The sequence below is a fragment of the Rhinoderma darwinii genome, chromosome 8 (genome assembly GCF_050947455.1).
Source record: "Rhinoderma darwinii isolate aRhiDar2 chromosome 8, aRhiDar2.hap1, whole genome shotgun sequence".
In the NCBI taxonomy this organism is placed as follows: Eukaryota; Metazoa; Chordata; class Amphibia; order Anura; family Rhinodermatidae; genus Rhinoderma; species Rhinoderma darwinii.
This window is the reverse complement of record NC_134694.1, coordinates 109712874-109737168: the sequence shown is the minus strand read 5'-3', so window position 1 is coordinate 109737168 and position 24295 is coordinate 109712874. Positions and strand designations below refer to the sequence as shown.

General features: G+C 46.1%; 1 protein-coding gene across 4 annotated transcripts; it reads right to left on the bottom strand.

Moving 5' to 3' along the window:
• Positions 1-210: 210 nt before the first annotated feature.
• SAMD4B (sterile alpha motif domain containing 4B) lies at positions 211-22747 on the bottom strand. 4 transcript variants are annotated; one of them, XM_075836296.1, is made up of 13 exons: positions 22648-22747; positions 20220-20551; positions 17364-17819; positions 16503-16742; positions 13616-13752; positions 7363-7449; positions 6764-7061; positions 6593-6678; positions 3513-3637; positions 2240-2438; positions 2037-2160; positions 1787-1870; positions 211-1341 (listed from the first exon to the last, which is right to left on the bottom strand). In XM_075836296.1, the coding sequence occupies exons 2-13, from the start codon at positions 20413-20415 to the stop codon at positions 1313-1315; spliced, it is 2061 nt and encodes a 686-aa protein (XP_075692411.1). In that variant the 5' UTR covers positions 20416-20551; positions 22648-22747; the 3' UTR covers positions 211-1312. The 4 variants fall into 4 exon arrangements, with proteins under 4 accessions (XP_075692411.1, XP_075692413.1, XP_075692414.1 ...); XM_075836298.1 differs by having other exon boundaries at positions 3537-3637; XM_075836299.1 differs by having other exon boundaries at positions 13616-13725.
• Positions 22748-24295: the final 1548 nt, after the last annotated feature.

Below are 24295 nucleotides of genomic sequence, written 5' to 3'. Positions count from 1 at the left end.
AGACTATGGCGCCGAGGAGTCAACTATCTATGCAGGGAATTTCGACCTCTAACAGAAAAACTGGACTCCAACCCCTCTAAAGACATATTAAGAATCATCACCGAATTTTGGACCTGAAAATGACCTGGTGTTAAAAGGCGCAGTGTCACTTTAAGAGAACATACAGATGAAACATTCACCGCGGCCACACCACATGACGCAGCGGCCATATTTTTAGATTTTCTTTTAATAATTTGTACTCATGGTTACCAGCCATAGTCATAACAAAAGTTATTCATAATAAAATGTATCTAAAATAACAATTTTGTCTTCTATCAGAAAAGGAGCCGTGTTTCTATGTTAGAAATAAATAGTTAGCGCTATTCTGAAAATACTTTGGAGAAGGTGGCCACGGGCGGTCCTGGCAGCGTTGCCCAGCTCTTTACCTCCACGCTCCGCGTGTGGCACAGGGGCAGCTTCGAGTCCGCCGCTGCAGGAGGAGGGAGGCGATATGGATCAGATGAGACGGTCGTTCGCAAGGATTACTCGTATAGGTGCGGGCAGCGGACCCGAGTAGATAACAGTAGGTTGTGTCATTTAATAAAGGGTAGCACCACCACACACTCCGCGGAGTGGAACAGTCTATTGTTCTGCACACGGAACACACGTGCTATCCTCGCATGCAGAAACGGACTGGCATTACGAGTAGGCCACACTATAAACACTGGGACGTCTTGCTCGGCAAATCTCGTACTCTGCCCTGATCGTGTACACGTCCGCCGTTACGTCCCTGCGCTCCTTCCCGGTCGGCTGTAGACAAGTGACCGCGCAGAGCAGCACCCCGTCTGATAGGCGCCAGTCCTTGCAGTGGGAACAGTTGCTGTTCCTTAGCGTGTTTGCCTGGCAGAGGTTCCTTCTCTGGAGCTCCTGGCTTTTTGCATGTCTTGGCATAGTCCTGCTCCTTCCTGCTCACCACAACCAGGCCCTCTGCCATGGTGAACCCTTCCGAGTGCCTGGCGAATGTAAGTGTGTGCACCAGAAAAAGACTCTTCGTTAAGCTCCCCTCCCATGTTACCACGTCACGGTAATCACGTATAGACAGAAAAAGCTCCTTCCTCAACATGAATGCTTAGCGGTGCAGGGTGTATTTGGAGATTAAACCAAAGTTAAAAAGTTATGAAAGCTGAAACGAGTATTAGAACGCAGTGGGTGGACGATGTAGTGATGGTCTCAGGGGGGTATCGTGGGAAAGCTTTGTCACTTCCCTGGCCGCGGTCATGGGAAGGTCTAGAATCTGCAGTCCCTTGTAGAGAAGGGTTCAACCAGCGAGTTGTCAAATTGTCGATGTCTTGTCTGTACCCTCTGCAGGAAAGAAAATTATATGATTTTTGTTTTTTTTAAATGGGATAAAAGGAAGTTCTGTCCATAGGGGCATCATATTAAACAGCACGTAAACGGATCCAAGTGAACAGCCTTCCAATGACGGGGACAGGAAACCGTTCACATGTGCCCCTCTCCATCCTGAGTCGCCGGACGAGACTTCCCTGCATCCCATTATACAGGTGGTCTCAAACCTTTGGCTTTCCAAAACTACACCAGCGGCTGCAGGCTGTCAGGGCATGCTGGAGGTTGTAGTTTCACAACAGCTGGTTTGCCACTGGTTGAAGACCACGGCTTTAAAACTATGGAAACAGGAAGAGTCCCCATGTGGAAAGGGTAAACGGCGGGGCCCGTAATAATAATATTAGACACAACACAATGGTAATATTAGAGCACCGTCCTATTGTCGTGCTGTATGTGGCCTTACCCTCCAGCGCATGCTCGGTCATACTCAGGCATAAAGACTCCAGCCGGGGATTAATCTCCAGATCTGCCACAGGTACCTGGCAATCTATGAACAAGAAGAAGATGCCTTTAAAAATGGAGTTTACAGAATATAAACCAGAGTTTACAGTCCATTGTATACAGTCCATTGTATACAGTCCATTGTATACAGTCCATTGTATACAGTCTTTTAATGAGCCGAATATGGAGCATTATATAAAAGCTGTACATACCAGGAGGAAACTTGAGGATGCTCTGCGGAGACGTGTGCACGGGTAACGAGTGGGTGCGCTGCACGGAGCTGTGACTCTGGCATGGCATACTGTTACTTCCCCCAGGATTGGCAAACCATAGATTCTACAATAAACAACATGTTGCATTTTCTGGTCTATTCCTCAACAATCTCCCACAGAGTTTAAAAGTCCCGTCTACTCACTTGTCGGCCCTGGCTCCCAGTGCTTTGACTGGTAAGTGCATGTCGTGGAGAGACGGAGCCAATTGACCCAGGACTCATTACACCAATTCGGGAAGGTGGTACAGCCCTTGGGGGCATCTGAAATGGGCGCTGCCCTCTTCGTGCCAAGGATGGCCCCACAGATCCAGCTATGGGGAGGGAATTTGAAGCAAATGCCCAGCTGTAAAGATAAGAACACCAGTAATTAGCTCATGATAAATTATAATGGTCTAAGCCTCACCATCTGTATTTAGGCAATTCCCCAAAAATACGTCTCCAGTATTGAGCTCTGTTCACACTATTTGGCCTCTACAGTAGAGTAAACAGATGTCTTATGCTTGAATCTGTCTGCACGTACACATGTTATTCTGCACCTTCAAATAAACTGTATCCAGATGTGAACCAGGATATATGCCAAAGGACGCTTTTGGCATGCGTTTGCCCCCACTGAAACCTATGGGAACATTGGAGTATATGTTTTTGTCACACAGGCACATACGTCAGACATATTGGCCAAACGTGGTTTAAACAGAGCCGGAGCTTTATAAGCGTGTTTTTTAAATACCCCAAAAACCCCTTGTAACTTTCCTGTCTTCTCAAACCTAGAAGTGAAACCAGACACAAATCTGACCACAGATGGGAAATTTAATATAACTGTGCTGCCACCTAGTGTTTGAACATCAGAATGACGGCCTTACTGCGTGTCTCCTGCTTATAACATGTATGATTCTGAATAATTACCAATCAGATGTTATTCTCTTTTTGCTTGAACCTCACCATGTATACGAAGCCCATAATCTAGAACGCTTTCATTTTGAAAACTGTGAAAGGTCTCAGTATGCTAAAATCATACCAAGCAGCACTCCACTCCTCCTCTACCACCAGAGCAAGTCTCATGGCCAACGTGGGCAGATGTTTATAGAGAAAGATAAAAGAGGACCTGTATGAAAATAGGCTGTGTTCACATTTTCCGCTAATTTTTGCAAAATCAAAGCAAAAACCGCTGTATTTTTGCTGTAGTATAGTGTCCAAAACGTCAAGATGACCGCAATGTGTGAACATGGCCCAAGAGAGCAGCACTCCTTAAAGCAGATAATAGTTGTAGGCTAATTCCCCCATTTAGACCTGCTCTTCCTCTTATGGAAACAATTACTAATATTTGGTGCCTTACAGATTTGAACCGCTGCGTCCTAAAAAAAAATAAAAAAATTCCAACCCCCTTTCCTGCGCCCTACAACTCCCATATACAGCCCACCTGCACCCCTTCTGTTGTCTGTACCCCTGCATTTCCAGTAATGCCTTGCGGGGAAATGTTCGGAGCAGTTTCAGAACCTGCTGTTTCCAGGAGAGCGCTCTCTTCTTCTGTGTCTCTGTAAATGCCTGTGGTAGGGGAAGACAAAGGGAATTATGGGTAAATACGATATATAGATATATGTGCACAAAGTTAAAGAGGCTGTCACCACATTATAAGTGCCCTGTCTCCTACATAATTAGATCGGCGTTATAATGTAGGTGACAGTGATGCTTTTTATTTAAATAAACAATATATTTTTACCACTTTATTAGCGTTTTACATTTATGCTAATGAGTTGCTTAATGACCAAGTGGGCGTATTTTTACTTTAGACCAAGTGGGCGATGTACAGAGGAGTGTATGACTCTGACCAATCAGTGACCAATCAGCGTCGTGCACTCCTCTCCATTACTCAGCGCATAGGGATCCTGCTAGATCCTTATGTGCTGTCTTATACTAACACATTAACAATACTGAAGTGTTTAGACAGTGAATAGACATTCCTCGGGATGTCTATTCCCAATCTCTGCACTTCGTTACTCTGTTTGTGGTAGTTACAGCAGAGGAAGCGTAATCTAATTGTAACCTGTCATCTACTGCATAATCTCGCAAGATCTCGCTGTAAATGACAGGTTACAACGAGATCACGCTTCCTCTGCTGTAACTACCACAGACAGAGTAACGAAGTGCAGAGATTGTGAATAGACATCCCGTGGAATGTCTATTCACTGTCTAAACACTTCAGTATTGTTAATGTGTTCGTATAAGACAGCACATAAGGATCTAGCAGGATCCCTATGCGCTGAGTAAATGAATGGAGAGGAGTGCAGGAGGCTGATTGGTCACTGATTGGTCAGCGTCATACACTCCCCTGTACAACGCCCACTTGGTCTAAAGTAAAAACACGCCCACTTGGGCATTAAGCAACTCATTAGCATAAATCTAAAATGCTAATAAAGTGGTGAAAACAGATCGTTTTTTAAAAATAAAAAAGCATTACTGTCACCTACATTATAGCGCCGATCTCCTTATGTAGGAAACAGGGCACTTATAATGTGGTGACAGAGCCTCTTTAAAGGGGTATTACGGTTTCAGCAAATAATGCTTTTTCTTTATATCTTAACTACATCATACACTTTCTGTATCAATTCCTCAAATTTTAAGATCTCTGCTTGCGGTCATACAATAAGGAACATTCAAGGTTTACGTTCAATGGAAAAAAAAAGTCTGTCCTCTTCATGTGATGGTCACACAGGTGCCTGTCTTTTTTCGCAGCACAGCAGGGGTCCGCAACTTGTGGAACCCTGCCACAGATGGCAAGTGGGGCATGGTTTGCTGGAACACTTCCCCCTTCCAGTGTCTAGCGTCGTTGTGTGCTTGGCCAAAGATGGTGTTTAGTAGCCGTTTCGTAAAAGAAAATGTTAGCAAAAGCTGGTAGCTGCGGTCTCTCCTGCGTGCACCCCCCAGGATGGTGTTCAGTAGCCACAGTCTCTCCTATATGCACCCCCCAGGCTTGTGTTCAGTAGCCGCGGTCTCTTCTATGTGCACCTCCCAAGTTGGTGTTCAGTAGCCGCAGTCTCTCCTATGTGCACCTCCCAAGCTGGTGTTCAGTAGCCGCGGTCTCTCCTATATGCATCCCCACGCTGGTGTTCAGTAGCCGCGATCTCTCCTACGTGCACCTCCCAAGCTGGTGTTCAGAAGCTGCGGTCTCTAGCTTGGGAGGTACATATAGGAGTGTTCAGTAGCTGAGGTCTCTCCTATGTGCACCCCCCAAGCTGGTGTTCAGTAGCCGCGGTCTCTCCTACGTGCACGCTGGTGTTCAGGAGTCTCATGTGCACCACAGATGGATCATCTTTGTAAAGAAAGTCTGAGTAGGTTTAATTAACTGAATTATTGTTTTATGTCACATATACGTGGTAACCGTTTGCGTTATGGCTTTCGGGTGTGCATGGCACACTGAGTAAGTCATTGATTTTTTTTTTGTTTTTAGTATCGGCATGCCATACAAAAAAAGTTTGCCTACTCCTGCAGTGCAGTGTATCAGCGCTAGTATTTATTTATCCACTGACCGTAAGCAAGGTTCCTATTAATTGACAATAAGCAGAGATCTTGAAAATCATGAGAAATGAATACAGAAAGTAAATTAAAAAATTCAGAACTTTTTTTCTTAAGTTTTTATATGCATAATAGTACCCCAACCGCAACAACATTAGAAGGCTAATACTCCCCATCAACCCCTCCTGAGCAGAGAGAATTAAAAAACATGAGTACACCAAACTTGGACTACCAGTTCTTCCAGATATTTTATTCTGAATTTTTCTAGACCATTCTTTTCTAAGATTCAACCGTTAAGATTTTTAAATCCCAAAAATTCAATGGGGAGGTAAAACCTGCATCAAATAGCAAAAGTTCCGATTTTTTTCAGCAAAGCTGCAAATCCGCCACGAAAACCGCAACAAAAAAAAAAACAAAACAAAAACACCCTTTATTTGGTTGAAAATTGATAACAAGTTTATACTTATCCCGTTCTCTGTTGCCATAGCGACGCTTTCTCCTATTCTCATCCTTGCCCACCTCCTGGGATGACGTTTCAGCCAATCATAGACTGCAGCGGTTACATGGGCTGCGGCGTCATCCCAGGAGGCTGGCCTGAACGTCAACAGAAGAAAGTATCGCTATGAGAACGGCGTAAGTATAAACTTTTTTTTTTCTCCCCAAACACTGTTTTCTGCAGTGAAGATTCCGTCAAAAAAACCGCACAACAATTTGGTGCGTTTTTTCGGGCGTAATTCCCTGCGGGCTCCAGGAAGTATGTGCAGTGTAACTTTCAAGCTTCAGATCCATCCTGTGTGAATACGGCCATATTCCGTGTTTTCACAATATTTTTTTTTATTATCTTTGCGAAAAGTGCAGAATCTTAACTTTTGGTGAAATCGGAACAGCCCCTTTAAAAGGTTAATCTGGCGTTCTAAACCTGCTGGCTATACGTCACAGGTCAGTAACACCATCAGAAAGGTCTTCTCGGTCATTAAGTCTATTCACCTCATGCGTCAGGCACTTCTCTAGTAGTTGCAGGTAGCAGGTTATATTCTCCTCATCCGGCCGGGAGACCAACAGCTGTGTGCAGACTGCTCAGAGAGAAAAGTGTCAGCTCATATACAGACGGGGCAGGAGAACACATACGCGGCAATGTTCTGACAACGGCGCACTCACCTTTACCCAATACTCTTGTAAGTTGTCCAGGGATGTCGCCATCTGCTAAAGGTGGTACCGACGTCTCCAAGTCACCGGTCGGGGGACTTTGTTGCTGGAAGCCATCGGCTGTCAGACCCGTGGGCGGTTCATTCTCATTGGAGCCTTTGCTGGCAGAATCCGGATTTGACCTGCGTTGAGAAGTCTGGTCGCTACTTATGGACTCCGTCTGATTGGGGCGGTAGTACTTGATAGGAGTAATAATAATCTGTTGAAGCTCCTGAAGGGCATTACGTACATTTCCTCCTTCTAGAATATCCTATCAAAGGAATGTTAGCAATTAGTGGATTCCAAGCCTCGCTCAAATGAGAAACCGAAATGTTGTCATTTGAAAGGAGATTCTAGGAAAGATCTTAAAAGCAGCGCGGCATTGCTCCTCAGCACCGGTCTCTAGAGATCGGCCATGTCAGCACGCGCTTTGTTGCTGCTGTGAATGCGGATATGGCTCCGTTCATCACAATGTAGCAGTTCTTTGAAAAAGGCCGCTAGAAAGCAACTGCAGGTTCTTAAAGGAAACCTCTTGGAAGATGGGTATTTATTGCTGCATCAGGGGGTCTTACCTTCTCTAGCGAACGAAGCACACTCGGTCTCTCCCGTAACTTCTGGATGCTCAGAGCGATTTTGTGTCGTGCCCCTTTAGTAACATTCTAGAAGAAAGCAAACACAGTAAGTGCGTGTGACACATGATTTGGCCTGGAGGTAAGAAATTACCATAGTTGAAAAACTTTGGCCTATAACGGCTAGAGTGCCGGCGGCGAACATACAGTTGTGGTGGTGCCTGGTACTGCAGTTCAGCCCATTAACCCCTTAATGACCAGCCTATTTTAGACCTTAATGACCAAGCCATTTTTTAAGTTTTTCCATCGTCTCATTCCAAGAGCTATAACCTTTTTATTTTTGCGTCGACATAGCTGTATAAGGTCTTGTTTTTTGCGGGACGAGTTGTATTTTTTAATACCACCATTTTGGGGGACATATTATTTATTGATTAACTTTTATTTGAGGGGAAATAGAAAAAAAACCTGAAATTTCGCCACTCTTTTTCGCGTCTTAAATCTACGCCGTTTACCGTGTGATATAAATAACACAATAACTTTATTCAGCGGGTTGTTACGATTGCAACGATACCAAATTTGTATAGTTTTTGTATGTTTTACTACTTTTACACAGTAAAAACCCTTTTTTTTTCAAAATTATTTGTTTTTGTGTCTCCGTATTTGAAGAGCCGTAACGTTTTTATTTTTTCGCCGATGCGGTTGTATGAGGGCTTTTTTTTTGCGGGAAGACTTGTAGTTTTTATTGGTACCATTTTGGAGTAGATGCGACTTTTTTATCACTTATCACATTTTTTTAAAGTCAGGATTCACAGAAAACAGCAATTTTTATATTTTTTACGGCGTTCACCGTGCGGGTTAAATAATGTAATAGATTTATAGTCGGGGTCGTTACGGACGCGGCGATACCAAATATGTGTAACTTTATTTTGTTTTTTTTAAATAGTAAAGCATTTTGTAAGGGGAAAAGCTGGGTTAAAATTAACTTTATTAAACTTTTTTACTAGTCCCACTAGGGGACTATAATATGCGATTCTCCGATCGCTATTGTAATATACTGCAATACTTTTGTATTGCAGTGTATTACTGCCTGTCCGTTTAACACGGACAGGCATCTGCTAGGTCATGCCTCCGGCATGATCTAGCAGGCATTCATTACAGGCAGACCTGGGGGCCTATATTAGACCCCCGGCTGCCATGGGAGACACAGACACTCGGCGATCGTATTGCCGGGTGTCAGTGGGCTGAGAGGGAGCTCCCTCCCTCTCTCCAAAACCACTCAGATGCGGTGCTCGCTATTGCGCACCGCATCTGAGGGGTTAAACGTGTGAGATCGATACTGATATCGATCTCACACGGCAGAGCAGGGATGCCCCCAGCCCTCAGCTGCCTCTAGCAGGAAGATCTGACAGCTCCCTGCTCTGCTTACTTATTCCGATGCCGCGACGTAAAAAGTCTATGGCATCGGAATAAGGCCCGTTAGTGACCGACGTAGAAACACGATGGGCCGGTCACTAACGGGTTAAAGGAGTGGTCTAGTTTTTATTTGATTTGTAGAAGAAAATCATAGTTTTCTAATATACACAGATAACAAATTCTGCACCCCCCCAACACGCACACACACATCATGCGACTCCCCCAACACGCACACGCACATCATGCGACTCCCCCAACACGCACACGCACATCATGCGACTCCCCCCCAACACGCACACGCATCATGCGACTCCACCCCCAACACACACGCATCATGCGACTCCCCCAACACGCACACGCACATCATGCGACTCCCCCCAACACACACGCATCATGCGACTCCACCCCCAACACACACGCATCATGCGACTCCCCCCCAACACACACGCATCATGCGACTCCCCCCCAACACACACGCATCATGCGACTCCCCCCCCAACACACACGCATCATGCGACTCCCCCCCCCAACACACACGCATCATGCGACTCCCCCCCCCAACACACACGCATCATGTGACTCCCCCCCCAACACACACGCATCATGTGACTCCCCCCCAACACACACGCATCATGTGACTCCCCCCCCAACACACACGCATCATGTGACTCCCCCCCCACACACACGCATCATGTGACTCCCCCCCCACACACACGCATCATGTGACTCCCCCCCCAACACACACGCATCATGTGACTCCCCCCCCAACACACACGCATCATGTGACTCCCCCCCCAACACACACGCATCATGTGACTCCCCCCCCAACACACACGCATCATGTGACTCCCCCCAACACACACGCATCATGTGACTCCCCCCCCAACACACACGCATCATGTGACTCCCCCCAACACACACGCATCATGTGACTCCCCCCAACACACACGCATCATGTGACTCCCCCCAACACACGCATCATGTGACTCCCCCCAACACACGCATCATGTGACTCCCCCCAACACACGCATCATGTGACTCCCCCCAACACACGCATCATGTGACTCCCCCCAACACACGCATCATGTGACTCCCCCCAACACACGCATCATGTGACTCCCCCCAACACACGCATCATGTGACTCCCCCCAACACACGCATCATGTGACTCCCCCCAACACACGCATCATGTGACTCCCCCCAACACACGCATCATGTGACTCCCCCCAACACACGCATCATGTGACTCCCCCCAACACACGCATCATGTGACTCCCCCCAACACACGCATCATGTGACTCCCCCCAACACACGCATCATGTGACTCCCCCCAACACACGCATCATGTGACTCCCCCCAACACACGCATCATGTGACTCCCCCCAACACACGCATCATGTGACTCCCCCCAACACACGCATCATGTGACTCCCCCCAACACACGCATCATGTGACTCCCCCCAACACACGCATCATGTGACTCCCCCCAACACACGCATCATGTGACTCCCCCCAACACACGCATCATGTGACTCCCCCCAACACACGCATCATGTGACTCCCCCCAACACACGCATCATGTGACTCCCCCCAACACACGCATCATGTGACTCCCCCCAACACACGCATCATGTGACTCCCCCCAACACACGCATCATGTGACTCCCCCCAACACACGCATCATGTGACTCCCCCCAACACACGCATCATGTGACTCCCCCCAACACACGCATCATGTGACTCCCCCCAACACACGCATCATGTGACTCCCCCCAACACACGCATCATGTGACTCCCCCAACACACGCATCATGTGACTCCCCCCAACACACGCATCATGTGACTCCCCCCAACACACGCATCATGTGACTCCCCCCAACACACGCATCATGTGACTCCCCCCAACACACGCATCATGTGACTCCCCCCAACACACACACACACACACCATGTGACTCCCCCCAACACACACACACATCATGTGACTCCCCCCAACACACACATCATGTGACTCCCAGCATTCCATTAGCAACAGGGTTACAGGACACACGTGTTGGGGCCACAGAGGACACATCCATGGGCTTCGTGAATAGGACTAATGGTGAAATAATGATAAACAACTACGTCGCTGGGCCTGAACTCACTGTCTCTAGATGATTTATAAACTGGCCGCCTGTCTCTGAGATGTTATTACTAAAGTTAAATATAAAAAAAAAAAAGAAAAAAGACACAAAGGAGACTGAGAAGAATGTAAGGGTAAGTTCACACTGAGTTTTTTTTAAAACGTTTTTTGACTCAGAAACCATGCCAAAAGACGGTCGAAAATGCCTCCTATTGATTTCAATGGAAGGCGGAGCCATTTTTTTCCCACGAGCGGAAAACCATCTCGCAGGAAAAAGAAGCGACATGCCCTGTCTTCAGGCGTTTAGGTCTCTGACCTCCCATTGACATCAATGGGAGGCAGAGAAAGCGTATTTCATGGCATTTTTTTGCCCACGGCGCACAATGGCCGTGGGCAAAAAACGCCGCGAAAATCGGCGTGCAGGCAGAGCAAAATCGTCCTCAAAATTCCAAACAGAAATTTGAGGCAGATTTTCTGCCTGCAAAAAAAAACTGTGTGAACCCGGCCTAAGATCTGCTCCTCGCAGACATGGTGAGATGTTGCTGTAGGTAGAAATACTTTACAGCTTCTGCTCCTCAATAATTTACTTTTTTTTACCTGGACATTGTGTTACCGGACGCGGTCCCATGATTGCCGCCATCTTTAGTCTATTCAGTTATCCTATGGACTAATCTGTGGGCTATACTTTCTTATTTTATTTTTGTCATGTGTTAATGCTTGTCACTTATTAAAGTAAATACATTTGTAAAATACTTACATTTTCCAAAGTGGCCCCGTTTCCAGATGCTGCCGTGGGGAACTTGACAGGTGACGTCAATTATTAATCTTGAATTATTTTCCGGGTATACGACACGTCACTTGTGACGTGCCGTGTACGGGCTGTTCTGGTGTACAGCCCGTAACGCAAATGCGCATTCCCTGCTGTTCTCACGATAACAGAAGGGCCGCGCATGCGCGTTACAACAGAACAGCCCATACACGGCAGGTCACAAGTGACGTGTCGCATACCATGAAAATAATTCAAGATCAACACAGCGGTCAGAGAGTGACGTCACCCATCAAGTACCCCACGGCGGGATCTGGAAACGGGGCCACTTTGGAAGATGTAAGTAAACTTTAATAAAATTACAAGCATTAACACAGTCATTTCATCTCAGACAACCCCTTTAAAGCGTTTTCCAAGGACTTAACAATGACCTTGGGATAAGCCAACAATGTGTGGGGGTCCAGTAAGCAGAACAAAGGGGCCCCTCCACTGCAGTTACCAAAGGGTCGGGCGTGTGGTAGTGCAGTGCTGCAGCTTCTTCATTCTGCTGGTCGGTTGGGTTCAGGCTCCTCACATCACATTTGAACCTTCCGTCAGATGTCGGCAATATTGCCTGACGTACGCCTCTGTATAGGCATTGGCATACATTGCTCATAGACTTCCATTTAAACAGTATCAATTTTTTATTTTTATTTTTTTTATGCGAAATGCTGCTGCATAGTTAAAGAGGCTCTGTCACCACATTATAAGTGCCCTGCCTCCTACATAAGGAGATCGGCGCTGTAATGTAGGTGACAGCAATTTTAGATTTATGCTAATGAGTTGCTTAATGCCCAAGTGGGCGTATTTTTTACTTTAGACCAAGTGGGCGTTGTACAGAGGAGTGTATGACGCTGACCAATCAGTGACCAATCAGTGTCATGCACTCCTCTCCATTCATTTACTCAGAGCATAGGGATCCTGCTAGATCCTTATGTGATGTCTTATACTAACACATTAACAATACTGAAGTGTTTAGACAGTGAATAGACATTCCACGGGATGTCTATTCACAATCCCTGCACTTCGTTACTGTTTCTGTGGTAGTTACAGCTGAGGAAGCGTAATCTCATTGTAACCTGTCATCTACTGCGTAATCTCGCGAGATTATGCTTCCTCTGCTGTAACTACCACAGAAACAGTAACGAAGTGCAGAGATTGTGAATAGACATCCCGTGGAATGTCTATTCACTGTCTAAACACTTCAGTATTGTTAATGTGTTAGTATAAGACAGCACATAGCGATCTAGCAGGATCCCTATGCGCTGAGTAAATGAATGGAGAGGAGCGCATGACGCTGATTGGTCACTGATTGGTCAGCGTCATACACTCCCCTGTACAACGCCCACTTGGTCTAAAGTAAAAATACGCCCACTTGGGCATTAAGAAACTAATTAGCATAAATCTAAAATCGCTAATAAAGTGGTGAAAACAGATATTTTTTTTTAAAAATAAAAAGCATTACTGTCACCTACATTATAGCGCCGATCTCCATATGTAGGAGACAGGGCACTTATATTGTGGTGACAGAGTCTCTTTAAGTGTAGTCGACTACAGCTACTACTTTTCGATACAGCAAAAAAAAAAACAAAAAAAAACAAACAAGTTTTCTGACTTTTACCAGGATTCAAACGGGATGTAAACAGAGCCCGCACGTGTTGTAGAAATCTTCCTGATGTCGGTCATATTAAGAGAGGGGGTTATAGCGCAAAGATCAGCGTTTTGGCCAATGTAGAAACCACCAGGATTATAGCTGGGGACACTGTGCCATCCATGTCCATACAAAGACCTGACCGAAATATCCCTCAGATACAACAAGGTTTCCCCGGGTATTAGAATAAAACCCTGAAGAGGTGCAGCGCATTATACTCCTCTATACAACGTATGCATAAAGGAAGAACGCGTGGCCGTCTTACCTGCGATTCCAGGTGCTGCTCCGTCAGCCTCATCATTTCCTCATAGCTCATCTGAGAGAATAGAGATGCGTATTTGTGCAGACGTAAACTCTTCAGCCAGGTGGGGACGTCTGCAGATGTGAAACCGTAAAAAGTGTCTACAATTATTAATTAGAAATGTGTGGAATAAAAATACAAAAAAAAAACAAAAAACCGGCACCTCCCAGGCAACACACAACATTTATACACCAATATGGCTGGAGAACTGGAGGTCAGCACGGTGCCGAACTCAACCAGTCTACATGGAAGGCCATTCATTGGAACAGCCGCCATGTAAAACTTCATAATTAGCCAGCGGCAACTTTCACCTCGCAAAAAGGGCTGTCGGTGATGGATAACCCCTTAAAAGAAAACAACATATCTCTACCTTGTTTACAGGAAGTGCCAGTACCCTGAAACCAAGACTTCACCGATGCCTAACCCTAGAGGTCAGCAAAATGCCGCGGACAGTAGACTTCTGCCCATCTGCTCTTTACAACTATGCCGTGGACGAAGAGAGGCATCAGGACAGGGATTAGTGGTCACATTTATTTTTTTTCAATCCTTCTCACCACCCCTACTGAAATATAGAACTGTGGCCCTCACACAGGGCCACCATCAGGGCAGTACAGCTGGTACTGCAGTCAGGGGCCCGGCCACAATGCAGAAAGAAAGGGGCCCGACCACTTCTTATTGAACATTTCTATCTGGGCCCCAACGTTAGTCACTTGGAGAAAGGAACCAACGCTGAGACTTACAGTTGCGGAAGATGCTGCATGAAAGCAGAAGGTCCGTGTGGAGAGAGCCGCCCACCAGCAGGTCCTTCTCTACACGGCCGACTGGACCCTGCAAGACTGGCGAGTGCCCCATCACCCTTCACAAGCCCCCAGACCCCCCTTGTAGAAAATTAAAGTTGGCTTTTTTCCGTTTGCCTCGCATTTTTTTGCCGCGATTTTCGTAATCGTGGCACAGCTGCCTCATGTATGCCTCGATTAAAAAATTGCAAAAAAAAAAAAAATGGTACAAAACATGAAAAAAAAACCCCAAAAAAAACCAAAACAGTGCTTTTAGGCTATATTCACACAGTGCAGTCAAATCAAGTTTTTGCAGCAATTCTGCAAAAGTCGTAGCAGAAAATGGGATTTGACTGTACTGTGTGAATAAGACCCGAAGACCACTTCAGACATGGTGGATTTGTCTCCGATTTTTGGTGCCTATTGCACACTGAAAATACACTACAAATTACAGTACAACTCATGTGAACAAAAACCCCATTCACATGCAGCAGAAAAAAACCCCTCATGGGCTTTAGTGCATTCTGCCGATTGTTAAATCAGCAGCATGCCTATTATGTTGCAAGATTGCCACGCATTTCACCCTTTACAATGCAAAGGGTTAATTTGCTGCAAATCCTTAGCAAAATGTGTAAGGGTCAGTTCACACGTGGCGGAAACACTACACAGATTTCATTGTGGAAAATCTGCAGTGTAATACAGTAGCAGCAGAGTGGATGAGATTTGAACAAAATCTCATCCACATGCTGCGTAAAAAATGCGCTGAAAAAACGTTTACAAATTGACCTGCAGTGCGGCTTTTTAATCCTCATGTCAATTTATGTTGCAGAACCGCTGCTTTCTGTTGTGGGTTTTCTCCATTGAATTCAATGGGAGGTAAAACCTGCAACAAATAACAGATGTTGCTATTTTTGCAGCGGGAACGCTGCGATTCTGTCACAAAAAAATTGCAACTCCGATAAAAAAAACACACCTTATACTTACCCAGAACTCTGTGTTTTTGCGTCCAGTCCGGCATCCAGGGATGACGTTTTATCCCATGTGACCGCTGCAGCCAATCTCCGGCACAGTCACATGAGATGAAACGTTATCCCAGCAGGCTGGGCTGCAGGACGTCAGAGAGACGCGTGGCATGGTAAGTATGGGCACTTTCTTTTTTTAGCCGTAGGCTACATTCAGACGAGTGTCGCTAACCTCGGATGGGAAAACTGCATCCTATTTTTTCACGGACCCTTCACAAGCTCCGTTGAAACAACGGTCGTGTGAACGGCCCCTTTGAAATACCTGAGTCCATGTGTCACACGGACGAGATACACGCTCGCCTGAAAGAGCCCTAAGTGCGCCTTACATCTTCGCAAGTGCTTCACCTTCTCTTAAGGCGCCCTCTATATCTCGGAAAAGCTCCCGACGTACACAATGAATGTGTTCATAGGGCTCTATTATGTCTTTTTGATCTCTGTCGGGTTGATATACCTTTTTTTTTTTTTTTGAAGGATGGAATAGTGTAGTAGACTCTGCTATTCCATCCTGAGTGATTCCACCCAAAAACGTATACCGCTCCTGACAACACTATATGGACAGTAATGTCAGGGGCTTCCCAATGCTGGAGTCCTCAGGCAGAGCATCACAAGCCCTCTGCCCGTGGACTTTGGCCCAGGGAAAACTCCTGACGTCTCTGTTTATTTATGAACAGTGGCTTCAGGAGTTTCCCCAGGGCCATTCCCGAGGCGACGTATCCCAATGTATGCCATAGAGTGGGAAGCATTTGGTTTGAATTCAATAAAACCCAGGGTATCAACCGGTCACTGACTGCTCCATGGTCTCACCGTTCACTGTAACTCAACAATCAGTTCCTGTATATAGCGTACAAACGTGAGCGCCACACTTTCCATTGTCAACCCCCGGTAATGGAAGGGGGGGGGGGGGCACAATCTTTGGCTGTATGGGTCCCAGAAATTCCCTGCCCTCACATCGATCATCACACTCGTCACCATCAATTAAGTAGCCAGTTACAGGTTATTATAGCAAAGCTCTAAATTGGCATCACAGCGAGGCATTTTTTTCACGTTTAATACCTTTCATCCCGCTCCCGTCCTCGTGAAACGTGTTGCGTCCAGAGCTGGACTCCTCCGTCTGCTCGCTGCCTGAGGAAGCCACGCTGCTCTGTGGGGAGAGGGGTGCGTGGTCTGGGGTGAGGAAGACGGGACGCCCGGCAGCCTCCTCTGTCCCTAACCATTCATTAGACGTCTGCTGGGAGGTGGGAATCAAGGACATGGAGCGTTTCAAGGGGCTTGGGTGCATTTGGCAGGAGTGCGCTGCAAAACAGAACGTCGTATGTCAGGACTAGTACAAGGTATTTACGGTCATACCGCGCCATTAGTGGTTTTAGCTGGAAAAATAACCAGCTAGAACAAAGCAGCCAACCAGTCACGTTCCCTTCTTCTGCTTTATAGAGGTTGTCCATGTTGGGAGCAATTTTTTATACTTATGACCTATGCACAACACCTGGACCCCGCACCCATTAGCTGCTGGAAGCTATGCAGCGGTCGTGCCGATAACGGAAGGTCCCGGTCACACTGGGTCACAGCTCTGCTCATACTTACTTGAATAGGAGCAGAGCTGCACTACCGCAGGATGGCCGCTATACGGTGCACAGAGCCTTCTGCACCAACCACTGCAGTTTCCGGTGCCTGATGGCAGGCGAAACAGCGGATGAGTGTTGGACCCCTACCGATCATATACGGACAACCTATCCTGTGCATCGGTCATCAGTATAAAAAAAAAAAACAGCCCCCAAACTGGACATCCCCTTTAAGGTACTGTTCTTTATAACAGCAAGGACAGTCATCTTTAACTGTGGTAAGACTAATTCATTGATGTATGACAGATAGCAGTTATATACATAGTACTCACAGCGTTTTCCAAATAGCTCCTACCTGTGCTACTGCCCACATTCTGGATGGAAGAGGGCACCGAACTGGAAGAAGGAAAGGGCATAAGTCCATTTTCTCTCATTGGCTTTTCATGCCAACTATGCCCAGACTCTCCCATGCTGGAATCCCCTGGGTTCTGCCACTCGTCAGAACACTGTCGCAAGTGTGTGCCATGCCGGAGGTACCCTGTGGACAGTCGCTCTTCCAGATGGTTAAGCCACAGTGCGAGAGAGTTGCGATCATCCAGCGTGGTGGCCGGATGGATCAGTGCATAGGACAGGAGCTGTCGGCTCTCTTCAATGTACAGGTTGCTCTCGGTGGTGTACGCCAGCACTTTTTGCAGCAGTTTCATGTACTCGCATTTTGCTTCTGTATTTCGGGGCTGCAGCAGAGGCAGATGGGACAACAGCAGGGAGATCACTTTCTCTTTTGACTCCTGGTGCCATTGACTAATGAGAGCTGTAAATAAGTACAAGAGAAAAAAATATTATATAAAAAAAAAATATATATATATTAATATTACTAATCAAGTTCTCTATTCACTTTTGTACATCACCGGCTTTAAAATATAGGATTGACTGTACTTGCATAGAGCGAAGAACTACTCCCACTATGCCAATAGCGCCATTTAGGAGTAAAAATATTCCAATAATAAAAGAGGCCGCTATAAATGGTGCTGATAAATATTACTGCACATGCATGAGAGGCCGGGAATTCTACATTCCCTGCAGACAAGGATATAAAGTATATAGAGGATATAGTGATCAGCATCTAAATACTCGTCCTTCTCAATGAATTAGAATATCGTCAAAAAGTTTATTTATTTCAGTAATTCAATTCAAAAAGTGAAACTCATATTATATAGATTTATTACACACCTGCCCACACTGCCAAAAGTGCCAATACCTGGTGTAGTAACCACAGTATAACTGCGCTTGATTGGTCAGCAAACTCGCCTGACCTAAACCCCATAGAGAATCTATAGGGTTTTGTCAAGAGGAAGATGAGACAGCAGACCCAACAATGCAGACGAGCTGAAAGCCGATATCAAAGCAACCTGACGTCCATAACACCTCAGCAATGCCACAGGCTGATCGCCCCCATGCCACGCCGCATTGATACCACCTCAGCAGTGCCACAGGCTGATCGCCCCCATGCCACGCCGCATTGATACCACCTCAGCAGTGCCACAGGCTGATCATCTCCATGCCACGCCGCATTGATAACACCTCAGCAGTGCCACAGGGTGATCGCCCCCATGCCAAGACGCATTGATAACACCTCAGCAGTGCCACAGGCTGATCTATATATCAGCAGTATAGAGGATATAGTGGTCAGTGTTTGTATATATATCACAGAAGTATAAAGGATATAGTGACCCCTTATATAACATCATGGGTGGACAAGCTCTTCTAAAAAATAAAGTAAAAGCGAGAGTAAACCAGTAAGTGCTGCTCATTATAACGTGTGTAGATGCGACGCTCTCACATCCCGGACAGATCTTCAGCGCGCTGTGTATTCCTCCTGCTGTCTTGTTTGTGTCATTACATAAGAAGAAGCCTCCGGCCACCAACACATCCCTATTATTTTCATTACAGTACAAGGTAAACACGCTGACTGTCTGTCTGCCTTCAGAGTCACAGGGCTTGTCCAGCAATATCCCCTTTTTTGTTACTTTCATAACCTGCCGGACAGGTGGGGGTGGGGGGTCTAACCTCTGAAACCATCACCGTACCCGAAAATGAGTGTCTTTAGTCCCCATTCATGTCTTGACGCACTTGAATGGGAGCATCGGGTATAGCTGAACGTAGTCATGTGACCATTTCCAACGCCCACCCAATTCTAGTCTATTGGAGAGATATAGCATATCCTTGTCCTGCTCTTCAGCCAAGAACGGGAACGAAGGGCCCCTGGTACTCGGTACCGCTGGGGGACCCAGAGGTCGAAACCCCACTGTATTTACTTTCAGAACCTGTCTGATTGACAGGCTATAAAACTAAAAAATGGGTTGTCCTTTCGCAGTCAGGGGTTCTGGATATTTTGCACCTCGGGCAGCAGCATCATTTTTGCACTTTTGCCATGATTTTTATTCTTTTTATTTGTACATATCATCTCCTCATACCTATATATTTTCAGACACCTAGCACATCGTCAGAACGCACAGATCTTCACAGAATCACCACAACTGGAGACCAAAACTCTGGGCTTAAAGTGTAACTAAGCTTTTACAAAACTTTTGACATATCTGAAGCTTTGATCGGTGGGGATCCGAGCACTGATCGCGAAAAGGAAACGGCAGAAACACTCGGGTGATCGCTGTGCTGCTTTGTTTCTTAATACTCCACATATGTTGGCAAGTTGCAAAACTTTTCCTTATCCGTAGGGATTCCTTTAATCTGGCATCAGGTCAGTTTGATAAACTGGCACACGTTTCCAGCACTACAATATAAAGAATTTAGCCCATTCAGCGAATTTTAGCACCTACAATACGGCTGCCAAATTCGGACCCCTGGTTTCCGGGTCTTGTCATAATACGGACATTAAAATGTGTCCGCGTTACAACCGTCTCAATGAGGCCTCATAGAGAAGCAGAAAAAAAAACAATTAGGAAATCCCTCTGATTAGAAATCACATTTATGGCAGACTCCGTTGTCTACTCTTTATTAGAGTTTTTTTCTACACTTTACTACGACAGTCTGAAAATACAGAAAATCTGGCGCCTATCAGGTCCCGTTGATGTCAGATTAAAGGATTCTTACTGTATATAAACCAAAGCCTCTTTAAGGTCCCAGCCTTGGCTCCGTGCTGCACCTGTACAGGTCTCTACAGCAGCACATGGCAGTGTCCGGGGTCACTCACCAGCACTGTTGGCCTCTGTCTCGAGGATGTGAATCTCAGAGCAGTCTGACAGCGAGTGCTCCAAGCACAGCTGTAGGAATCGTGCCTGGGTCCTGGTGATCCTCTTCAGGAGGGAGAGAAGGGCCACCGTCTGCTCGCACTCGTTCCAGCCCTTAAACCACTCGGATAGGGTGCTCACCTGGTCTCGGAATTTCATCGTGCAGGTGAGAAAGACAACAACTAAGGGGTGAGGGCGCTCCTATGACATGGCGTACGCTCCTCTGGGTGGCCCAGTCACAGGATGACGCATGAGGGATATACAGTCCGCTATGTGATATGTCACCTGTAAACACCTGAAATGAAGGATACGGAGGTGAAATAGTCATGTAGTAGGTGACATTCGTGGCACACGCTCAGAGACATATAATACAGCTGTATCCTACTAACGGGAAACCCTTTGGACACACGCTTGGGGCCGCTCTCTATTAGCCGAGTGGAGAGCTGAAGGAAAGAGCAGCTCTCACCCTGTAAGATTGGAGTGACCACTAGGCTCTGTTCACACCTGCATCACGGCATCCATTTATAACAGGAGCCATGACGCAGTTGTATGCCGAATACAAAGAGTTCCTGGCGGAATCCGAAAGACTTACAGTGGGTTTTGTCTGGGTGCCCACCGTGGCATGCTACGCTATCCTTGCCGGGACAGTCGACCTGACGGCAGTGTAAACATAGCCCTACAGGGTTATCCATTTATTTTAATGGGTACCATGTAAAACTGCATTTCTCCGGCAGAACCCCAAGTGGGGGCTGGAGGTCGCCCAAATACTTTCTAAAGCGAACAAAAGCGCTAAATCAAAAATAAGCAGATTACCAAACTCTAAAAAAAAAAAACACAAACAATTCATTTCTATAATAATGAAACTGAAGGTACAATTTAATGAAGGGGCTTTCCACAGTTTTTTGTAACTAAAGATCATTGTAAAAATGAAAAAAGTTCTGCAAAATCCTAACATGCTTTCTGTTTCATTTCCGAAGCATTCTAAAGATTTCTGCTTGCTGTCAGTGACTGGAAATATTCTTATGGGGATTCAGAAGCTAAAAACCCTGTCCTGATCATTTGCTGCTCACAGAGCTGCAGGGCTTGTTACAGGCGAGCGCTTTGATACACTTGAAGGGGTTATCCGGTGCTGTAATATGAACGGCCTATCCTCAGGATACGATCAATCGGGATCCGATTGTGAGCACCCCCGTCGATCAACTGTTTGAAGGGGCTGTGCCACTAAACGGGAACCCCAGCATTCACTAGTTTTCCCATATGCATTTGAGCAGTGGTCTCCAACGTGTGGCTCTCCAGCTGTTGCAATACTATGACTCCCAGAAGGATGCTGGGAGTTATAGTTCTGCAACAGCTCAAGATCCCAGCATTGGGTCGCCTAAAGTCCTTCAAATGATATTACAAACAATCTGTAAGGGAGCTGTGCTTTCTGCCTGCTTGGTGGCACCCAAATGAGTTTGGCCATCTGCCTAGTGCCCGCTGACCACTACCCTTGATACCCACACTCTTTCGCATACCATCGGGTTCATAATCACTATATTCCATCCCTTGAATTTTACAGATGATGGACACAGGTGTAAAGGGGGTTTTACACTGGGCAATGATTGGGCAGACAAGCGTCATAGAACACTCGGTCTTGGTGTGTAAACAGGGAGAGGCGCTGCCAACATGATAATAGTGTATGGGGACGAGCCATCGGAGGAACAACTGCTCGTCCCCATCCACAGCTCCGGATGTCTCGTTGACAGCCTTTAAGACCACAGACACAATACAGTGATCAGCCCAGCAGGCATCTCCCCCGACTCCCTATACATATAAGCAGACATGCTATGTCAATTGAGGGAGAGAGATAAGCAGCTCAATTGCCGCTTATCTCAGGGGAAACAATACAATATGTGACATCGCTACTTCCCTGAAAGAAGATTTTGGGGTGCCCCTTAGATAAGTGACAACTGTTAATGAAATGTCTTGTGCATCATAAGGACGGACGAGGTGACAGGGGGTCGGCTGAGATATTAGGAGACTATAGAAGCCGCATATGAGACAGACATGACATACAGTAAGGGTAGGTATGTACTAAAATCTATACACACACCGTGAGGTGCCAGCACATGAAGTCACAGACATGGTATGAATGGGAGGGGTAGACTAAGTGAAGAAGTACAGGACTGACAACAGAGGCGCCTTCCACAACCAGGACCCCCATTCATACCCCTCACCAATGCCCCCCTCACACAACAGCCCCCAACCCGTTGCTATGGAGATGAGTGAGGGATAGGGGGACGACTACCAACGCTTCCACCCGACCGCGTCCTCCCACGGTAGAACCACAATCTCCTCAGTCGTTCCACCAGACCACCACCCTCATACCGGACCCTCTCAAACCTCACTCACCGCCCGGTCAGGCCTCTGCACTCCCCCGGGGAGCCACACAGGCAACCACCGCCGCCAGCACGTCGCACGTTACGCTCTGCGTGGCTACTGACGTCACCACGCACGCAGTGCCGTGCGGAATCCGCCCACGTCCGTGGATTGGCTTACAGATACAAGTGATTGACAGCAACATGGATAGCCGCTCCCCTTTGACACGCCTCTTAGAGCGGTGCTTGTATTTTATTGGTTGATCGCTTTTTGACTGACGGGAGTAGAACAATGCATGAGGGTGTGGCCTAAAAGTGACTGCAGGGAGAGAAATGTCACCGGGGCTGAGATGTGCGGTGCAGTGATTTATACCGTGTCATCCCTGCAATGGATAGATACGATGTGTATCGATGTGACACAGACTCAGATACAGTCATGCGGTCTATCGTTGTGCGACATTGCCAGAAAGCATTTTGCGACATTTAAAAGTATTAGTTACTACAAAGGCGTCTCGTGGCCGACATTCTTCTTACACCGAGAGACCTTTTTATGCAAATTGTATCCTATTCAGCTGAGATAAATTTGCGCCATTTTCTCGGACAATATAATCCCCATAATGATATTCTGAGTAATGCAGTTACCAAATTTTATAAAAATAGTTTTGGTAGCAATTTATCATGGTTTTCAAGATCTCTGCTTGCTGTCATTCATTAGGAACCTTCATTGTTTATACCGAAGGGGTAAAAAAAATCTGCTCTGTGTTTATAAATCACATGACCAGGACAGATTTGTATCCACTGGCAGTAAACAATGAAGGTTCCTACTGAATGACAGCAAGCAGAGATCTTGAAAACCGCAATGAATTGATACAGAAAGTATATTGGAAAATGGTATAACTTAAAGGGGAAATCTAGTCAGAATGATCTTCTGATGCGTCATATATATGTGAGAAGATGACATTGGGGAAGTCTATGACCTCAGACTGATCTCTGATTTTCAGAATGACCGGTCTGTAGAGAGTTGAGACCCCTTTGGCACTGCTCAGAGACTTCTGTTAGGCTGGATTCACACATGTAGTTTCTGATGCAGATTTTGGTGCCAAAGATAGCATTGAAAAGTTCCCTAGTGGGGCTAAAAAAAATAATGAATGAACAAAAGTTAAATAAAGTTTATTTAAAATAAAAATAAAAAAAGTGTTTAGATAAAAAAACGTGGTCCATTGTGTATACGGCGGGCGTCCATGAGACGTGACTATGCATGTGATGTACATTAAAGAGTTTGGCTGGTGTTAAAAAAAAAAAAGTATATATATTTTTTTACCCAGAAACAGCGCCACTCTTGCCAATGGTCTTTGTCTGGTATTGCAGCTGAGCCCAATTCACTGAAATAGAGATGAGCTGCAGTACCAGGCACAACCCCTAGACAACAGTGGCGCTGTTTATGAATGAAATGCAGACCTTTTCTCTAATCCCCCCTCAAGCCGGTTCACAGCACGTTGGCAAGTGACATGGCTTAGGTTTATCTGAAGTGTATGCAGTGCTGACATCTGGTGGCCAACATGACAACTGCAATATATTTTATATAGACAGCCATGATCAAATCAACTAAAACAACTTCAAAGAAACTCTGCTATTTTCTGATGATGCAACCGTCATGCAACTTTGCATCAAACAGTGATTAT